Genomic DNA, 19,681 nt, shown 5'->3' on the forward strand with positions numbered 1-19,681 from the left:
TGCCGCCCATAAGGCCTGCAAAGGAGGCTAAAACCCAATACCTTTATGTTAGTTTTCCTCACTTCCTCTTTCTAAATATTGCTCTTCACAGACGGTTTTGACTTGTAATTGTTACATCAACAGGTATAGTAATTATGTATTGCCATCTATTGATGTTTGCAACATACCAGTCATCATATCTTTGGTGAAAGAAATCCTAGAATTCACCATATTCCTATTTCTTACCTCCTATGTGTTAACCCTAATTGGAGGTGTACAATTTCATACTAAAGCCGGTGTTATAAATACTATCATTTGGGTGCATACTGTACTAAGCACTACTACTAGTAACTTACCAAATGTATATATTAAAAAAAATACATGAGATAAGTGCAACAATCCTTGTAGTTTAAAGGTGAATCAGTGACAATAGAAGTGACATGTATAAACTGTCCATTCACATAACCTGATAAATTCATGACACTTAAAATCCAGGGCAAGAATCATTTTCAGTATGACATAACTGACAGAAAATCAATTGCTTTGGTCATGGAACTAGATCTGTCAGACAATGATTATAATAATAAAACATGACATTTGATACAATGATAGTAACAATCGACTTATGAAATATACAAAACTTCTGATCGAATGTTTACAGACCCATGAAATGCCAAATATGTACAGCTCTGAAATTACGAAGTTTTCAGACATGGAAGTCATAAATACACTGCAAAACTATTACTAAACTAAAGCCATGAGTTTGCGGCTAGAATTCCCATTCCTTATATATGTAGTAAATGTAAATGTAGCTTCTGCTTTGGAACCCGGATGCAAACAGAAGGATTGGTCAACCAATCACAACACTCAAGAAACTCATAGAAACTGAAACTAATTTGGAAGGACAGGAACTCCTTTCTGCAATGAAGGACAAGAAGTTATGGAGAACAAACTTCACTTGCTGCACCTCGTAAGAGGAGGACCGATGATGATGATGATAAATGTAGTTGTTCTAATCCTAGCTGTCTACAACATTTCTTGCAATCCAAGGACAAGCTCCATGGTATGGGTAGACTTTAAGAGTTGCATTATGGGATACAACCTTCCACTCCCCTTCCACTAGAGACTGGGACCATGCTGGGACCTAAAATTTGACACATTGCTCAACAAACATCATTAAAAAAACATTTTTTTAACACTTTGTGTGTTTTGTAGTCTTTTCAGTCATGGTTGTACATTTTGCATTATATTCCAATTATGTAATCAAGGGTCACACAAATCAAATTTAGGTCGCTCAGCAATCTGCATCTAGTGGACAGAGAGCCTTACTTTACCTTACCTTGTCCCATCTTCCTTTAATTGCTTGATAGTTATTCTGCCAGGCAGAAAAATACTGTGATTTTCATAAGATTTCTTCAGTTAAAACTACATCAACCAGTTAAGTACACTAATTTGCAATTAAAAAGCTTATCAAGGCACGTGCTGCTGGTTATTCGACAAACTCTGTATCAACGTTTACATTTCCTTTTTTCACATTCAGTATTAAAAACTTTTGGCTTTTCTAAAATCAATAGCTTGCAAGTCTACAGATCTAAAAAGCAGCATTTCTTACCATATAAGATTGCATTGTGGTGTTGCTCTAAAATCTTCAACAAGGCAGAATTATCAAGTAGTGCAACACATAATCATGTCAATTAACTGTAATACATGTAGATAAAAGCTTCCTCATCTAGCAGTGGCCATCTGTACATATGTCGTGCATATCAAAAGTCTGAACAAAGCCTTATAGTGGACACATGAGGTCTGGGCCTTCTAAACTGCTGCATTACTGCATTTGAGGAAGTTGATTTGTCAAGCCATTTTTCACAGCAACTGCTGACTTGATGCCACATCATGATAGGCTTCTTCATTGCCACACTTACCCAATGACCTTGCAATAGTTTGTAACCAGGAAACCCTATCATACCCTTCCTGAGAACTCAGGGTTAATCGGTGGTTGCCTCGAATCCCCCTCAGTGGCCTCGTAAGGCGGTGGGGGTGCCGGTTTTCCTCTTCTTCTCCCTGTTGTCCCCTGACCCGAACTCTGACCCGGAGATGCTGACCCCTGACCTTCTGGTGAGCTTGCCCCCTGACCCTGTGGTCCAGCCGGTGATAACCTTTGACCTGCGTAGATGACCTGCTGTGGCGAGACCCCCTGGGCTGGCACGACGTGTGCGTGAGGACTGGGGTGCAGAGACTCGCCCGAGGAGACAGGTACGTACACGTACTGCACACCTGGGGACACACCTGGCGGAGGGGACGACACAGGCACACCTGCGGAGGGTAGTTGAGATTGTTACAATAACATTACAGTAGTCAGTGTTCTCTACATGAGTTTGAGTAAGGTGGCTTACTAATATGATATGCACATTGAACATAATTGAGCATGATCATATAGTATCATTATCTCTCAAACATATACTTCAATACTTCAATGGTATAACTAATATCTGCTCTCATAATACCGCTACTAAACAATGAATTTAAGGAGAGCTACAAAAGCAGCATCAGTGATTTACGACGTATGCATACTTTCAGTTATCCAGGTTTTTACAGACATTCTTCAGCAACGAGGACGAAACTTATCAGGACAGGCAAGAGCCTTGTGGGATTCTAGAATATACCACCACACGCCACAACTGAAATGGAAACTCTCTACAGTGTATGTTATAATTAGTTTCCCTTGTCCTGACCTGGTGAGGCCTGCACGATGACGACGGGCTGCTGAGTGGGAGTGGAGAACTGCTGCTGGGGGTACTGCGGGGGGCGGTCCGAGTGGTCCTGGAGGGGAACACAATAAGGTTGATTACAGCTCCTATAAATCTTGATGAAGCTATGAAGTCTCTTGTTTTAGACCTCTGACACAAATAGAAGGATTGGTTGACCAATCATAACACTAAAGAAACTCATAGAAACAGAAACTAACTTAGAAGGACATGAACTTCTCTCAGCAATGAAGGACCAGCAGTTCTGGAGAAGCAACTTCACTTGCTGCACCTTGTCACGAGGAGGACCGATGATGACGATGATGATTCTTGATAGTTTTAAAGTTAAACATGCTGCATGATCTACACACAAAGTACATGTAGAATATTGATATTTTTCACCTTAAAATTTCATCTGCCCATACCTGGGGTGCTACACGGACAAAGGAGTGACTCCCCTATCTATATCTTCAACTGTTATACAACCTTGCTAGATGCATCCTGCTATCACTACAGACAGCCACATGCCATGAGGACTGATCGTGAGTCTCCTAACTACAGAACTTTGCTGGTACATGTATATATCTAGCACTTCTGAAACCTTATAATTACCTGAGGAGACCATATCCCCACACAGCCCAGTATCACACAGACCACAGACAGCACAGTCTCCACAGCAGACAGCACCAGAGACACCACGTGCCACAGTGACTACCCTACATGTAAACACTCTGCTTACCTGAAGAGACCATATCCCCACACAGCCCAGTATCACACAGACCACAGACAGCACAGTCTCCACAGCAGACAGCACCAGAGACACCACGTGCCACAGTGACTACCCTACATGTAAACACTCTGCTTACCTGAGGAGACCATATCCCCACACAGCCCAGTATCACACAGACCACAGACAGCACAGTCTCAACAGCAGACAGCACCAGGGACACACCATGCTGCTCTCTGTGACTACCCTACATGTACAACACTCTGCTTACCTGTGGAGACCATATCCCCACACAGCCCAGAATCACACACACCACAGACAGCACAGTCTCCACAGCAGACAGCACCAGGGACACCCCGTGCAGCGCCTTGACTGACAGACAGCTGCTGACGGGACACGTGTCTCGCCCGTTCAGGCCGATAGAGGAGATGATCCAGGAAGCGATGGTAAGGAGGACAGACATGGTCCCCAGGGTGGTCAGGGCTATCATCTGGAAGATATTAACGAACAATCTTATGTGTTATATTCTGTATCTACATGTATAGCTCAGGGTATAGCCGCCCTTTGGCCTAACACACCTGTCCAGCTTTGCAGGCAGGCAGCGTGGCAGCAGCTGGTCATATTTCACTGAACGACCTGTCACACCTAACCTTTGCCTGGCTGTGCGTGCTGAACAGCCAAACCAATAAATAGAAAAGCCTCTCCAGGCTAAAAAGTTTTTTGATAGCAAATTTATACAGAATCACCAGGGTAAAAAGTCCCTTTGATGTAAATAGACAGAGTAACTCACGATGCATCTGTTCCCTTTCTCATAGTGTATGGACGCAGCCAAGATACCCGTAATGAGAACCTGCAGGAACAAGACAAAACACAAAATATGACATGATTCATAATTGGCAATGTGGTACTTTTGTTGAAATTTAATTAACCATTACTATTCTTAGCGTGAAAGTTCATCTGTATTGGTAAATGACATTAATGAAAAGGCTACACTTTACGTAACCAACTTTTTCAGTGTTGGGTATGTAATACATTGCTTATGATTCTGTTGTGTGTCAATCATTAATCATGCCATAAGACTTAACTTATCGAACTAACAAATAATTGTAACCTCATTGATCTGTTTTATCTCCTGCAAACTATCATGTACATAATTATCATCATCACCGAATATCTATCCAAATCTATCTCGTACAACAGCCTTCAACAGTCAAAACTGGTAAATAGGATAAACCTCATTCTGTTCTGTCAAGGACATGAAGTCAAACAGAACCTGTTTCATTTCTAATGACGCAAAATCATATCATAAAGATTGCCACTATGTAATATCAAAACAAGTTGACAAATTCGCGACTCACGAACACGCCGCTCCAGATGGGCCCCGAGGCCTGGTGCAGGTAGGCATCGCTGAAGCTCAGGTCGGAGGCCAGACCGAATATCACGCTGAGCGCCCCGAACACGATCAGAGAGAGTCCGATGGAACGCACGGACCTGGGGTTGATCGCCATCTTGCCATCGCACCTGCAGAAAAATGATGTATATGTTAGTAAAACCCAGTATGCAATGATGGGCACCTGTTATATCAGGGATGTATGTATGGATGTATATAGATCTATAATATATATAGATATATTGTACATAGGTGTTGATCTCCGCTTTATTATAAATATCACCGCCATCCAGGCTTGTTTTGTCTGCAAGGTCGATATTCGAATAAAGAAAGAGAAAGAAAGTAAAGAATTGCACAGTGGGAGGTTGGAACTTCTACCTTTTCATAACTTGCTTCCCCTAATTATTTTGAGTCCCTAAAGACTTGAGGTGGATTGCCATCTAGCCATCGCACCACAGGAAAACAGTGCCCTGTTTGGGTATGGATGATTTGAACTTTTCGCATTTTTGACAACACTGCCCAGGACCGCTAGTACTCCAATTCAACTTGTTGGTTCTGGACTTAACAAAATAACACTTAATTGGAAGATCAACATGAGTGCTGAGTCTGATCATGAAGGGAAAGTCTGTGCATCGACACACACAGTTTCACTGAGTGAATATAGTTAGAGTCAAGTTCTCATCCCATTCCTCTGTTTTCCTCTTGTCCTGTTCCTAACACCAATAGTTTTTACTTTGAAATGCCAGAGAACCAATAGAATAATTTGGTGTGGCCTAAAGACTAAGAATCTCAAATATTACTAATAAGACTTGAAGTTGAAGGTGACTAAACTTCAAAACACCAGGCAATCTGCAAACATACCTTATAATCCAGCAGGATGCTGACATTGACTGGCAGATTTTACATGCATTACCACAGAGACATGAACAGGAGTCAGGTAGGGATGGTACATGTATGTTAGGTAATCTATTCTTAAGATTAAGGTTTTTAAAGGCAGACATTTCTATCACACCCTCTGTGAAAAATTGCTAGACAAGTTGGTAAAACATTCCCTATAATATGGTTCTGCACTGCAAGCCACATACAGTTCTCGCCTACATACATGTAACAACAGAAGGCAACTTTCACAGGCCAGGGTGACTCATCTGACCTATTGATATCTGCCCTCGCCGAGTTAAGTCATAAAAGTGACAAGTGGTTCTACAAATGGCAAACTGTCTGCCAAACGCACGCACGGATAGAATGTTGTTTTGGCTACCGTTCAACCTCAGCAAGCTATCGGGTTAATTTCTTCTATTTTCCTGCAAACCAAAAGGAGTCTGATGGAGTCTAGACCAACACTCCAGACTAAAGACAAGCAGACTGGACCACATATCCACTCCCCACCTTATCACAATATTCACCGATCGTGAGGCAACAAAGAGTGTAAGTTGTACAGAAGATACTACAGCTGTTCTTCTTCGTCTTCTTTAATAAGCAGTCTACCACTTAAGAAGTTAAAGTTGTGCAAACATGGCTCTACCACAAGAAGTGTGGGTTTTACTAACTTAGTGACAAACCAAACAAAGTTCGAGGTCAGGCAATTACAACTGTGTTGACCTCACATTGCTCCACTTTACCTGAGAGCTATTGACAGGCTAAATAAGAGTTTTCATGGCGGAAAAGGTACTATTGACAGGATGGAATAGTCATGCCCCTTACAAAAATTTCTACACAACTGATTTGGTTGAACAATAGAAAACACTCATTAGTATAGATCACAACTCCCCCCTCCCCCCAACACCACATACATTTCAGGCACTAACACAGTTCTGTTTGACTTGTAGTTTTGAGCCACACCCAAACAAACTACATTTGTACATACCCCAGAAATCACTAGCCTCGGCAGCATGCCCTACTTTGGCTGGCGGATTGACAATACGGTTTGATTTAATGAATTCTATAGATCTTAGAATTTTTTTGACCGTTCTACTTTTGCTGTGCCCTCTCCACTGCAAATTTGTCAGATACGATGATCGTGAATATGTCTCCCTTGGTATGACGACTGTACTACAGAATTGGTTCAACAGCAAAACATTTTCCTCCTGCAACGAAATAAAGTCACAGCAAACCTATATGATTTTACTGTACTGTTATCATGATTGCTGATGTGTTCTGATGGCTCCATTTTAATTTCTGTTCCAACATTTTCCTCTGCAGGTCTGCTAACAGCCAATGGGGGCTAAGGAATCACTAGGATCCACACAAAGTCATTAGAAACTCCATTTGCAGTGGAGCACAGACAAATGATCCCGCCCCTGATGGGTACTCTGTTGCAGATCATGGTTGAACTTGACTGTTGAACTTGATGGATTTCCTATCTTTTTTATCAACATCCTATCCGACCAATACGTCAAACCAAGGACGCCATATACATGTAGGAAAGACTGAGCACTATAATGTCCTTGCTCAAACCAGCCCACAGGCGTACCAGGGGTAGTCATGACTACAAATACCATCTCATCCCTGCAAGTACTGACTGTTTCAGATTTTCCTCTTTACCACGTACTATAAGAGAATGGAACTTGCTACTGGGGCACATTGTACAAGCTCGACAGTAGAGGGCTTCAAGGCCGGACTTACGGCCGCAGTGCCGCAATCCGCTGTTGCCTGACCACCCCCATCCCCCCTCAGTGATACCCCTTTAGAGGGTATCAAAAAGAAGAAGATTAGAAGATCTCTGAAGAGTCACCCGTCTCCCAAATAAAACTATTTCCCCCACCAGCCGCCGTCACACTGATAATTGTGTTTGCTGAAAAATTGCCCAACCCCTGATGGATGTTGATTCGATTTGGAGAAATGTTGGGACTGATTTTGACCTTGGGCCATTATTCTATACACACTGGTATGGAGGTACAGTTGTTGTTTTTCTTTAAAAGAAGGAAATACAGGTTAGATTTTGATACCTTTGTGTTTTCTATTTGCAATACTCAAAATATAAGGTGTCTGAATGTAAATTAACTAGATAATCAATGTCTCATCTTCTGGATCAAGATGACTTTTACTTCAGCACTTGACTCTTGAGCACAGCTGGAGACACCTGACTTCACCAAAGACCTAGAGATCTGCTATTAATGTATCATTTTGTCTTAGAGATGATAACGAATCAGATTAAAATTCACAGAGCTTTTGTTAACAATAGTTAATTTGTGATCAGATGACAGTAGTTACCCTATAATTGTCAAATACTCTCAAACTGCACAAGAGCTAACAGAAATTCCCCAGGATGTACAAGAGGTGAGCCATAGGTAGATCTGGGCGTCTGGTAGACAGAAACCAGAAACACAAGAATCACAATTCACATATTATCGTAGACTTCAGACTTGTAAAACATTTAAGAAAATAAATAAAAAATCACTAACTTCTTCACTTCAAATGATTCTTCTTTCCTATTCGTTGATGATTTTACAAGTGCAATACAACATGAGCCCTTTGTTTCGTTCGGTACTCCTATCATGCCTTTGTGTCACTGTAGACTGTACTGACATACCGCCAAAACAAAGGAAAACGTACAGACAAAGACTAACTGCTTAATGCTTGCATGCTTGAAATAAAGTCAAATCCAGCTTTACCTTTATGCCATTGTTGCTGGTTCAGAGAGCCTCCTGCCGCAAAACCTCATATCTCGGACGGACTGCTGATCGCCGGCTGCCACAGTAGACAATACGTCAGCGCTAAAATTAATACCCGCGCATCCCACACACATTCGCTCAGTCAGATCCAACTTTGCCGGTGGAGAAACAACAGTAATGTCAACAAAGCTATTCACTTCCGGGTATAGGGACGTGACCATTAGCAAATGGGGACCGTGACGAGTTATTTTCCTACTATCAAAGACATAACTCACTATATTTTATCCATTGTAAGTTCATTCAATCATGTAAAACATTGTGTACAGAACTATATGTCTCTATTGTGTTCTAGCATATTGTAGTGAGTTATTGTATGATTTTTACATTTTAAATCGGACTCCCCTATTTAGATTATAGACTGCTCCTCCCCTCCCGAGATTTCCCAGCGTCCCCGGTAGTAAACATGGCGGCACAGTTCAACATCGGAGACATCGTTTGGTAGGTTTTCCTTCCGCTCTGTCTTATCAAATCCTCGCACCAACTCCCCGATTTTCACGCCATCCTTGAGAAAAATGTCTGAAGATTTTCCCTGTTGTTTCGTTCCAGGGCCAAGCTGAGCAGCTTCCCTCCCTGGCCGAGTAAGGTGGGTGGATCTTTGTGCGGCTTGCCTCTCCCCCCACCGACGCTACCAGCGCTGTAGACAATAACGCCTCACTTCAGCGTGGCTTTAAACATTTCTGTACCGAATCTCTCATTGTTATGTAGTCCTACGCTTCTGATTCTTCTCGTGAAGCCATTGTGGTGATGATTATAGCTTATCTAAGCACTGGCGTTGCTATATTAAAGTGCGTCTGACGTCCGCCGCTGTCAGATCATGGTTAGACCGCACGTGACGCTTTACATGGTAAATTATGGCCGGTGAGAAAGGGGGCATGTTGTGGTAAACAAACGCCGGGTCTGCTACTGCCCCACCTGTCGGGAAAACAGCACACAGGGATCTGATGAAATTGTTTACAAATCTTGCAGTAAGACATCAGAAGCTGGGAATGTTAAATTGAAATGTCAGCAATCAGCATAATCTCTTCTGACAAAATATTATTACAAACTGGGCAACTGAAAGTGGGTCACCACTTTTTTTTAGTTCTGAAACAAGATGAAGATCCCATATTTTTTCTTCCCTCATTGATTTTAAAAACTCCTGAGTGTTTTCCAGCATTTAGCCCGTACATTGACTTGCAGTTCTCTGCTTTGCTATTTGCAACACCAACAATCAAAGTTAGTTTTTTTCTCCATAATCTAAGACCCTGATTTGTAAGTTGTGATTCACCCAGACACAGGATTGATCCCAACTTGTTCCCTTGAGGTGAATTTGACGGCTCCAGCTTATCCCCCCAAAGCAGGATTCTGATCGCACCTGGATCAATCCAGTGTCTGGGTGAATCCAGATTCGTGATTCCTGATTCGAACGGGACCCCAGACTACTCCTCTACTCATAAGCTGTTGTCTCCTTTTTCTGGCAATCTTGGGGTCAACAACAAGTAGATTTAGTCTTGATAAAAGCCCCTTGCTGCCAACAATGCCATTAAGACCATGAATGAATGAATGAATAATAACTTTATTGCACAACAATTGTACAATGAATGAATCCTTCGCTTGGGTAACTTGCAATCTTTAATTGAACTAAAATTAGATTTCTTGCTTTGCTGTTCATGGAATACAAAGCCTTCATCTCCAAGTAACTTTAATAACACACTCTACACACCTTTCTGTTTTAGAAATGATATGTCTAACTTGACCGTGTATTTTCCCCTCCTCAATCTCCCCAGGTCGTCCGACCCAAGAAGGACATTAAGAAGCCCAAAGGGAAGAAGCCGGTTTACTTCGTCTTCTTCTACGGCACCGAGGATCAGTGAGTCGACCTTTGTGTTTCGCATGAATCTTATAGTTATACATGTACATAAGCTTCCCCAACCATGTGCAAGCACGTCCATTCGTCCAACCCCCAGATGATGGGGAACAGAAGACGTTAAACCGGATAGTGAGTGAGTGAGTAAAATGTACACGACTGCAGATGCAGAAATCAGTGGGGATGATTGGTGATGATGATGTACAGTATTACCGAAAACGAATGGACACAAACCATATACCAGCTCTCACTCTTATGTATTTTATACCATGTATTGTGTAATACTATCTGTATAGATTTATACCTACTATTACTTATTAGGACTTTAAATCATGTAACTTGTGTTGTTATATTTTGTCTGACCCTTCCCTGACAAAGGTTCAAACAAACAAAAAACAAACATTGTATGTGCTATCTTATGGGCTTTAGCACTGTCACATTGTGTGGTTGGGAGTTCTACTTGAAGAAAGATACCAGACAATGTATAGTGTTATCCTATAGGTTATATACTACTAGTACAGTGACAGTATGATACCAACCAATACATATTGATTGTGATACCAGTAGACTTCCTGGACATTGATGGTACAGAGTGTCAACCAGCCATACTGAACCACCGCAGCATCAATATTTTATTATATTTATGGGCATTAGATTTAGTACATAAGATGAGCATGCATCCTGCTAGTCTGATTGAATCACGCTTCAGTGGCTGGCAATAAAAGCCCAGGACAGCAGGAGTTTGCGTTACACAGACTTGATCAAGGCTGAGAGTAGTGAGAATCTGGGTCCTACAATAGTTTGGCTCCCAGCCATCCCTGAAAGGTAGTATTACATGGTGTTACAGTGTATATATGTTATACATGTCTGCCCCCACAGTGCCTGGGTGAAGGTTGAGAACCTGAAGCCCTTTGAGGAGTACTGTAGCCTAACTCCCAGCCATTAATGTGCTGCAATATTACATGATGTTACAGTGTATGCATGTTATACCTGTCTGTCTTGCAGTGCCTGGGTGAAGGCTGAGAACCTGAAGCCCGTTTAGGAGTACTGTAGCCTAACTCCCCGCCATCTCTATATTACAGTATTGCTGGATACTATGCTGTATTCATGTGCTAATTTTCCTGCCCTGACAGTGCCTGGGTGAAGGCTGAGAACCTGAAGCCCTTTGAGGAGTACAATAATCTAGCTCCCAGCCGTCACTGAAAGGCAGTACTACATGATATTACAGTGGGTTGATATGCTAATTTTCTGCCCTCGCAGTGCCTGGGTGAAGGCTGAGAACCTGAAGCCCTTTGAGGAGTACAAGGACCAGATGATCAAGGCCAACAAGGGGAAGCGTTTCCTCCAGGCTGTGGAGGCTGTGGAGAAGGTGCTGAGGAAAGGGGGCGGTGCCAAGGTACACAACACATCATCATCGTACACAATACTTTATTCTAGATTATCTTACTGTTAAACAAAGATCAGTGGTGTCAGAGAACAGAAAACACACACACAAGTGACAACTAAACACATCTCTGGTATTGAACTGAATGGCTCAGTGGTGCCATTGACAGCCAAGGTACACAATGCTCAGTCTCATCATACACAATACACACAGCTTTATAAACATTCTCTGATACTTGCTGTACTGGCACAAACAAAGTTCTTTGTATGTAACCGGTATGTAATCACATGCAGACGTTTCGGTGACCGTCTGTCACCTTCCTCAGGGCAATTCTGACTGGTTCTACTTCACACTGCAGCACAGGTGTTGCTGCTGCAGGGTAAAAAATACGGCCCCAAACATGACTTCAAGTTCAAGTTTGTATACCCCTCATCACGGTTCATGACTGGATTAGATCTTCTGATCCATACAGCCTCCTTAAAAACGGGTCCATCTGTTGTTCTCTCTCTATGACCTGTGCCCAGCCCAGTCTGTTGGTGATTATGTACTGGTTGTGCGCAAATAACTTTGATCTGTGTTAAACAGTGATTTATGAATCTGATGAAACTATTCACGGATAGTTACTGTATGTACTGTTTTAGTCTACGTTTGAAATTGTAGAGAGAAACATTTCTTCTGAAGTATCTATCAATCCATCCTCATGTCTGAACAATTCTGGACATTCCACCTTACTCTACAGACCAAGAAGGTAAAACTTGCATTAAATTTGTAAAATCTTGCCAACATTTCTGAATTCTCTACTTTTCTACATATTTCTGCAATATGGTATAACTCTGACTCTTTCCTTTTTTCCTCTCTCCTTCTTTTTTTCTCTATGTCTTTCCTACTCTAGCGAGGCCGGCCACCCAAGCACTCTGCAACGCCCAAGTCAGGGGCTTACCGGGTGAGGTCCCAGGGTCAGGGGTTCTAGTCCCAGGGAGCTGTAGGGTGTTTGCACATGATGTTGTAGCTGCCATGCTGGTCACGTGAAGAAACTGGAAGAGCCAAACCTCTAGATTGCATGTGTAGCACACATCATACACGTGCTATTTAGAGGTCTATGTTTGCAGTTACCTAAAAACAAATGGCACACAATGTGTACAATGTGTTTTTACATAACTGCAAATAGAGACCTCTAGATAGCACGTATATGATGCGTTTGCAGTTAGATGTGCAAAGGTTAGGTGTGACAGGTCGCTCCGTGTAATATAACCAGCTGCTGCCGCGCCGCGTGCCTGCAAAGCTGGTGTTTTATACCGAATGGCAGTTATTCCGGCCATACACTGATACAGACTGCAATTACATTAAAAAACCCTCAAATTTAGCAGGCAACTTCCAGGTTTAAGTGTCCAACATGGCAGACAGCATGTAGGCTATAGACAGTCACATGTGTGCCAGCACCCTATAAGCTAAGCCTGTAGTTTGTCAGTATCCCAGGCATGATCAAGTCCCTGGTGCATCTACTAACCATGTTTTATTATGTTTCCCTGCACATCGTTATGTATTTTGGTATCCTTGTTCGTCTGCTCAATTTTTATGTTGCAGGTGTTATCATTTTGTTATTTTGTTTTGTTATTTCTATATCATATGAGCACATGTTTTAATGAGCCAGCTGTAACCACTTGGTCAAGTTTGCTAATCTTTGTTTTTGCTTTTCTAACACCTTTTTCTTTCCCTGATACCATATAATGCATAGACAATTGACTACATGCTTGAAAAAGATAAAAACGACCAAACCTAAGATAGACATATCTAACAGCCTCTATGAAATGTATGTACACGTAGTAAGTTAGCCTGGAGTCCAGCCTTCTTAGCTTTAGTCCCTACCCAAACTCTGCTCCCCGGCGTAGCTTGGGTAGCGGACTAAAGCTAAAAAGGCTGGACTCCAGGCTAGTAGTAAGTGTGCATTGTGTTATATTAGCCTACTTATACATTTGTACCTTCAGAAATATGATCAGTAGATTGTAGATATCAGAAATTTCCTTTGTCATCTGGAAAGCATGGATTAAAACTCAATAGTAGACTTGGAAAGTGAATACTTACCCTCAAAGAAGCTCTTATCCTTGAAGTAAGCAGACAGGCATTACACCTACATTATGTAAGTGTGCTATAGTAGAGAGAGTACTTATTATGTGAAACGCCCTGTTCCCTCGACAGGACACAGATGACATTGACCATGAGGAGGTGGTGCCCAGCTCCAAGCCTGTGCAGAAAACCTACTCCAGAGAACCACTTCTCGGCAAAACTGTGGTAAATACCGCAGTTTTAATATCAGTGTTTGCATGGAGATTTCCAGTAGTTCTAGCCACAAAAGGGGTCAAATTTATATCCTAAAAAACCTGGAAAAAGTAATTATAGCAGAGTCAAATGTTTCAGACAGCATTTGCTTTGTTTTGTACATATTATTATGCCTCCGGATGTCAAACCTTCAACAGCATGCTATATTTAGAAGATGCAAAGATGTCTGAGATGTTATGAAATGTTATATATAATGCATAGTGATGTGCCTAGTGTACAATGTATGTCTACAGCCGCCATGCTTCAGCAGTTGATACTGTTGGATGATTGTTTGATAAGGTGTATGAGGAGTAATGCCTTACGCACAGACTTGATGTTGGTTTGTGTTTCAGAGTCCCTCCACATCCATTGGGCTGAAGAGGCCGCCAGAGGTACGTGTCATCATCGAGTTATGTTTTGATAATCTGAGCAGTTGTATATTTTTTGTCAGATATTGCAATGTAAAAAGGTACAATTTGTGGATATGACATAAACACATACATATTGCTTTAACATTGACTTTGCCTATGGTAAGTATACATACATGTAGATGTTAGATGTGATATTTTGTGGTTGTTTTGCTTTTTGCTCTACAAGCTAATCTCTTACGCAAAAAAACAGTCACTCAAACAACTGGATAGAATTTGGAAACAGACGTTTCAGACAGCACCCGCTGGCTTTCGTCAGTGTCTGAAACGTCGCACCGTTTCCAAATTTTATCCAGTTGCTTGAGTAATTGTTTTTTGGTGTATCTTATTACACATGTACCTGGATGTCTAACCTTCATCAACGCATCTCGAAGCAAATTTTAATCAGCTTTTTTTGTCATAACAGACCATCCTGCAGCGGTCTTGTACTCAATCCTTACCACAAATACTAAGCATTGTTATACGTGTCATGCATGTTCTAATTCACGTCAGAAGATAGTTACTCGAGCAACTGGATAAAATTTTCAAACAGTCAGACGTTTCAGACAGTAGCCGCTGTGTTTCGTCAGTGACTAAAGGGAAAAACGGGAGAACCAGGTTTTAGACCAAAACTCTGAATTGATATGTACATGGCGTATCTTACTAGACCTTATAATCATCAAAGATCTGCATTATGTAACCTGTTCATCAGTAGTTTGTAAATACTTGTTTAAACCTCTGAGCTGTGCATGTGCAGGGTTTGATGTTTGTAAACACCTGTTTGTCTGACCTGTACCTGTGCAGGGTTTGACGCTTATTTACACCTGTTTGTCTGACCTGTACCTGTGCAGGGTTTGGGTGCGGAGGCCTCCATCATACTGAAGAGACCCAGAGAAGACAACGAGAGCGACCTGTACAACTTTGACGAGTCAGAGGTACGATCAGCTTCTGTAGATTAGGATAATGCATCTGCATCTTGGTAACCTCCATTAATATTAATCCGACAGGTTACATAAATCCGCCACTTTGAAAAACAGTGGGTTTGAGAGATCTATAGTGCAGCACTCCCCAGTTACTGTAATTCACTTTAAGTTCACGGTAGCAAAATTTCACGGTGTAAGAAAAATTGACATTTTCACAGATCTTTAACTTCACGGTGGTAGCAAGTGATTTACAGAAAGGATGTGTGGAGGAATCATAAATAGGTTTTTCACTGTGATGATGAGTTCACGGTCCAGAGGTGACAGTGAAAACAGTGAACATAAATTTACAGTGAAAGAAACAAGAATTACAGTATGCACAGTTTCATTATACAGGAGTGCATTATACTGGGGGATGTTGGGTTGGAGATCTGTTTGGATGCACATGTATCTTTTCAGGGTGGCTGGATTATGTACCCTGGTGGAATCATGTTTAACTAAGTAGATGTTACATGTAGATGTATATCCTTGGGATAGAATGATGTGGGGATTGGTAGTTGAATTCAGTTCAAACACTTTAAGTTTCTCAGTTTCTGACTGCTATGTTACAATCAGCTTCAGAATTGTAGATTTCAGAGTTTGTTTTCATGATTCCTCTCTCTCAATGCCATGTTTGCCTGCTCCAATTTTTGGAGGTGCGTCTGTGCTCAACTGAGATGTTCTGCTATCTTACAGCACGAGACGGAGTCTGACATAGTCACCGCAAAGGATGACATCACACCCACATGTTTGAAGTAAGTCCAGTTACTGCAGGATCAGAATGAACGGGAACACTGCAGATTCCTGTATATATTGAAAAGTGTGATGCACAATATCAGCTTTGCTGCCTGGTGCCCACAAAGTATTGTGTTGTCGCAATTATAATAAAGAAAACTATTTCTAGAAACTCAACACATTCATCAAGTTGGGGACATTTTAAAGGCAGTTGTTTATGTGTTGTCAGAAATTCAGCTGACACTTCACTGAAGGAAAAGGTCGTTGTAGATACTTGTTGACGGTCGGTTCTCTCATAGCCTTGCTGACAATCTTACTGTAGGATAGATGCGACAGCAAGTTATTTATATTATGCTTCATTGTTGAAATTAATCTATTGTTCCACTGTGTCAGGATTGGATGCCTTGGCCTGGGCATCATGGGGAGGGAGGAGCTGAACCGTCTATAAGATTATGTAAAAAAACAAAGAACAAGAACAGGCTTCAAAGCACACTTAACAGTATTTCAATGTCCCAAAAGTTCCATCCACTAGACAGCTAAACATGTCTAGTTGCCGTTTTTGGAAAAAGCTGGGATTCGGCTCCTGCATTTTAAAGCACTAGAGCTGGATAGGATTCCTGGGCCTGGGCATCGTGGGTTCTGGGATGATGAAACGTATAAAATAACTTTGTTCTGTTTATTTTCTTATTTATTTGTTTGTTTGTTTGTTTGTCAGGATTGGATTCCTAGGCCTGGGCATCATGGGTTCTGGGATGGTGAGAAACCTGATCAAGACCGGCCACAGCGTCATGGTGTGGAACAGGACTCCCATGAAGGTGAGGCTACCAGTGGTCTGAGTTACTTGTGCGTGTCTGTGCATGTTAGCTAGTTAGTTAGTGAATATGTGTTTATGTGTGTGTATGTTAATGTGATAGTGCATTTGTGTGTATGTGTGTGTGTGTTTTTGTGTGTGCCACTTACTTATGTCGAGTGCCAGTCTTCCTCCACCACTCGAACCACTCTGCCAGCCCAGAAACGCCTGTCTAACAGGGGCGCACCCGGGGGAGCCACGACCTCAAGTTTCACACCATCCACGCTAGAACCGACACATATAAACACTCTTTCTTTCCCCGTACCATCCCTCAGTGGAACACCCTGCCTGGCACGGTTGCGACGGCTCCCACCGTTGAGTCGTTCTGTGCCAGGCTGGAGGCCTGCCCGCCTTAGCCCGGGACCTCAACTCCCCCCCTACTATGCCCCTGAAGGGGTTATTTGGGGGCAACAACTATGTAGATGTAGATGTCTTCCATTACCCTTGCCAGTGACTCAGGTGGTAGGCCTGTGTCCTTGTGTAGTACATCCATGTGTGTTCCACAGTGTCATATAATGGAGTTCCTCAAAGGATAAGGTTTTTTTTCTTCATTTTAACCCTGTTTAAATCATGCTATGATTATGATTGTACATGTTTATTAGATGCAAGTTTTGGTACCAGTGCTTACATCACTTCCTTCAGTGACAGCGCTGGAGCTGCATGGCTCTTGTTCAACTGATAGTCTAAGTATATTCATCAGTCTTCTTCACCAAGGAAAAACAGGGTTTGCCATGCTGTACTTTCTACCAGCACCCTCTCCTTAAATCTGTATCACCAGTTGTGTTCTCATTCTCATAACGAGTGCACTGCAGGCTCAAGTCAAGCATAGGTGTAGCCTGTGTTACACAAACTGCCACTCTCCAGGGCTGCATGGGCCCCTCCCCGCTAGGGGACTGACCCGTCACAGGGCTGCACGGGGCCCCTCCCCGCTATAGGGGACTGACCACAGGGCTGCTAGAAGCGTGGTTTAGTCAGCCTAGCTCAAGCAGTACCTGTACACACACTGGTAGTTTATTTGCAGTGATTTCTATAGAAGTCTTTGTAAGCACCTTTTCACAGAGCTAAACTTACAGTCTATTAGTGTGCAGGGAAATTTCTTATTCCAGTTTATGGTCAGTTGATTTATTCAGTGAAGTACAGAAGGTCATGGTCATGGACACCACCTTAACTGTATGACAGAAAAGGACTACACCTTACACCCCCGCAACAAGCTGGCAATGGTTTCACCCATGGCCGTTGTCCATGGCAACCAGGCTGAGTGTTTGCTCAGTGTACACCTTGAATGGTCAACAATAGACGACTACCTGGCTAGCACCGAATCAGGGACACTTCTCTCCATTCATGGGCCACACCAAGTTATTTCCTTGGTCCTCAGACATTTCAAAGTAAAGATTCAGAAAGAGGAGTAGTTAAAAACAAAGGGGCTGGGGGGAAACTTGAATCTGACTACTGTAATTCACATTACTTTTCACGGTAGGAAAATTTCATGGTGTTAGGAAAATAGACCCTTTCACTTAACCTTAACTTCACAGTTATTTACAGAACAGATGTGTGAAGGAATCATAGATAATTACAACAGGTTTTTCATGGTGATGATAAGTTCACGTACAGAGTTGACCTTGAAAACAGTGAACATAAAGTTACAGTGAAAGAAACAAGAATTACAGTATGTTCACTCTCCCTGACACCAATGAGCTTTGATACAGCAACTGTATTCATAACTCATAACTGAAACTGTGTCCACAAAAATATGAACCTGGTCCCTGGACTTCCGTTTTCCTGTGGACCTTCCAGTTTAGCATCTCTAAACATCCCCAAACCAGGAACGATAGTCTTAGATGGTTGTGTTTTCTAATATGCAAACATGTTAACAGACTTTCCCCTCAGATTTTTTAAAATGTTAATCTCTCAGTTCAGCATAATTTTCTTTATATGAGAACCAATAATCTTTTCTAAAAGTTTGATAATTATTGTTATGGTCGTAACTTGAACTGCCAGTAATACTTAAGTTTCCTTAGATAAACATAATAACAGCTTTCAGGAAGGTTATGTGACAAAGTGCATCAGTCTAAGGTGTGTTTGAGCAGGCCTGTTTATTCAATGTGGTGGCTGAAGTAAATAAATGACACCATAGGGTGTGGCTTGGGCACATGAGGTGCCTCCAACCTTGGCAATAATGACTTAGCAACATTCAGGGGTTGTGAAGACTCAGACTTTGGTAAAATGATGTCTGAAATGCATATTAGAACATACGAAATAAGAAAGATAAACACTTTGAGTCCAGATTTTATATTGAGATTCTAACTGAAAATAACTTATGATAGCAAATACTCCGAGTCCAATGTAAAAAGTTTAGAATGTACGTGTTCTGTGTTCTGACTCATAACGTTTCTTACCGAGGTTCCCCCCTGGTCTTGTTCAGCAGTTATATTCACTACCATGGTACTGCATGGCACCAGTGATGTACTGTATTAAGCTGGCATGAAGGTTTATGATAACACTTAACACTGGAGGTCAGTAAGTACTGTATAACGTACTGTGCAAGCATCATTACTTACTAGGGAACATGGCACCACCTGGCACCAGGTACAACGGCACCCCCAGGCTTGGAGCGTGCTGTGAGATTGTTATCTTACCGGGAGTTTAAGCCTCCTCCATCCGACATGCAAAATA

At 42.0% G+C, this 19,681-nt stretch overlaps 2 protein-coding genes across 6 annotated transcripts in view; one reads left to right on the forward strand and one right to left on the reverse strand.

Moving 5' to 3' along the window:
* Positions 1-373: 373 nt before the first annotated feature.
* LOC136436113 (uncharacterized) lies at positions 374-8,635 on the reverse strand. Of its 2 annotated transcripts, none has more exons than XM_066429852.1 (6): positions 8,452-8,635; positions 4,809-4,971; positions 4,241-4,300; positions 3,722-3,940; positions 2,712-2,799; positions 374-2,292 (listed from the first exon to the last, which is right to left on the reverse strand). In XM_066429852.1, exons 2-6 carry the CDS (start codon positions 4,956-4,958, stop codon positions 1,940-1,942), a joined length of 870 nt encoding a protein of 289 aa, XP_066285949.1. In that variant the 5' UTR covers positions 4,959-4,971; positions 8,452-8,635; the 3' UTR covers positions 374-1,939. The 2 variants fall into 2 exon arrangements, with proteins under 2 accessions (XP_066285949.1, XP_066285948.1); XM_066429851.1 differs by lacking the exon at positions 8,452-8,635 and adding an exon at positions 5,702-5,853.
* A 233-nt stretch (positions 8,636-8,868) lies between these two features.
* LOC136436115 (uncharacterized) overlaps positions 8,869-19,681 on the forward strand; it is a 50,945-nt gene continuing 40,132 nt past the window's right edge. For 3 of the 4 annotated variants that reach the window (XM_066429859.1, XM_066429858.1, XM_066429857.1), the window contains exons 1-10: positions 8,869-8,949; positions 9,058-9,094; positions 10,278-10,360; positions 11,618-11,753; positions 12,634-12,684; positions 13,938-14,030; positions 14,411-14,449; positions 15,316-15,399; positions 16,120-16,178; positions 16,874-16,973. In XM_066429859.1, the coding sequence (XP_066285956.1) occupies positions 8,915-8,949; positions 9,058-9,094; positions 10,278-10,360; positions 11,618-11,753; positions 12,634-12,684; positions 13,938-14,030; positions 14,411-14,449; positions 15,316-15,399; positions 16,120-16,178; positions 16,874-16,973 (717 nt within the window). In that variant the 5' untranslated portion in view covers positions 8,869-8,914. The remainder of the gene's footprint in view (positions 8,950-9,057; positions 9,095-10,277; positions 10,361-11,617; positions 11,754-12,633; positions 12,685-13,937; positions 14,031-14,410; positions 14,450-15,315; positions 15,400-16,119; positions 16,179-16,873; positions 16,974-19,681) is intronic. The other variant, XM_066429860.1, reaches the window with a different exon arrangement.

Source organism: Branchiostoma lanceolatum, chromosome 6, assembly GCF_035083965.1.
Source record: "Branchiostoma lanceolatum isolate klBraLanc5 chromosome 6, klBraLanc5.hap2, whole genome shotgun sequence".
NCBI classification, from domain to species: Eukaryota; Metazoa; Chordata; class Leptocardii; order Amphioxiformes; family Branchiostomatidae; genus Branchiostoma; species Branchiostoma lanceolatum.

What these genes read in the sequence shown, in the direction of transcription:
- LOC136436113 (XM_066429851.1), bottom strand. Translation starts at nt 5,841, where the DNA reads ATGTCTGCCTTTAAAAACCTTAATCTTAAGAATAGATTACCTAACATA. An exon ending in CCATCTGGAGCGGCGTGTTC is followed by an intron (nt 4,301 to 4,808) that starts GTGAGTCGCGAA and finishes TTGTTCCTGCAG; the next exon opens with GTTCTCATTACGGGTATCTT. An exon ending in CATCGTGCAGGCCTCACCAG is followed by an intron (nt 2,293 to 2,711) that starts GTCAGGACAAGG and finishes TACCCTCCGCAG; the next exon opens with GTGTGCCTGTGTCGTCCCCT.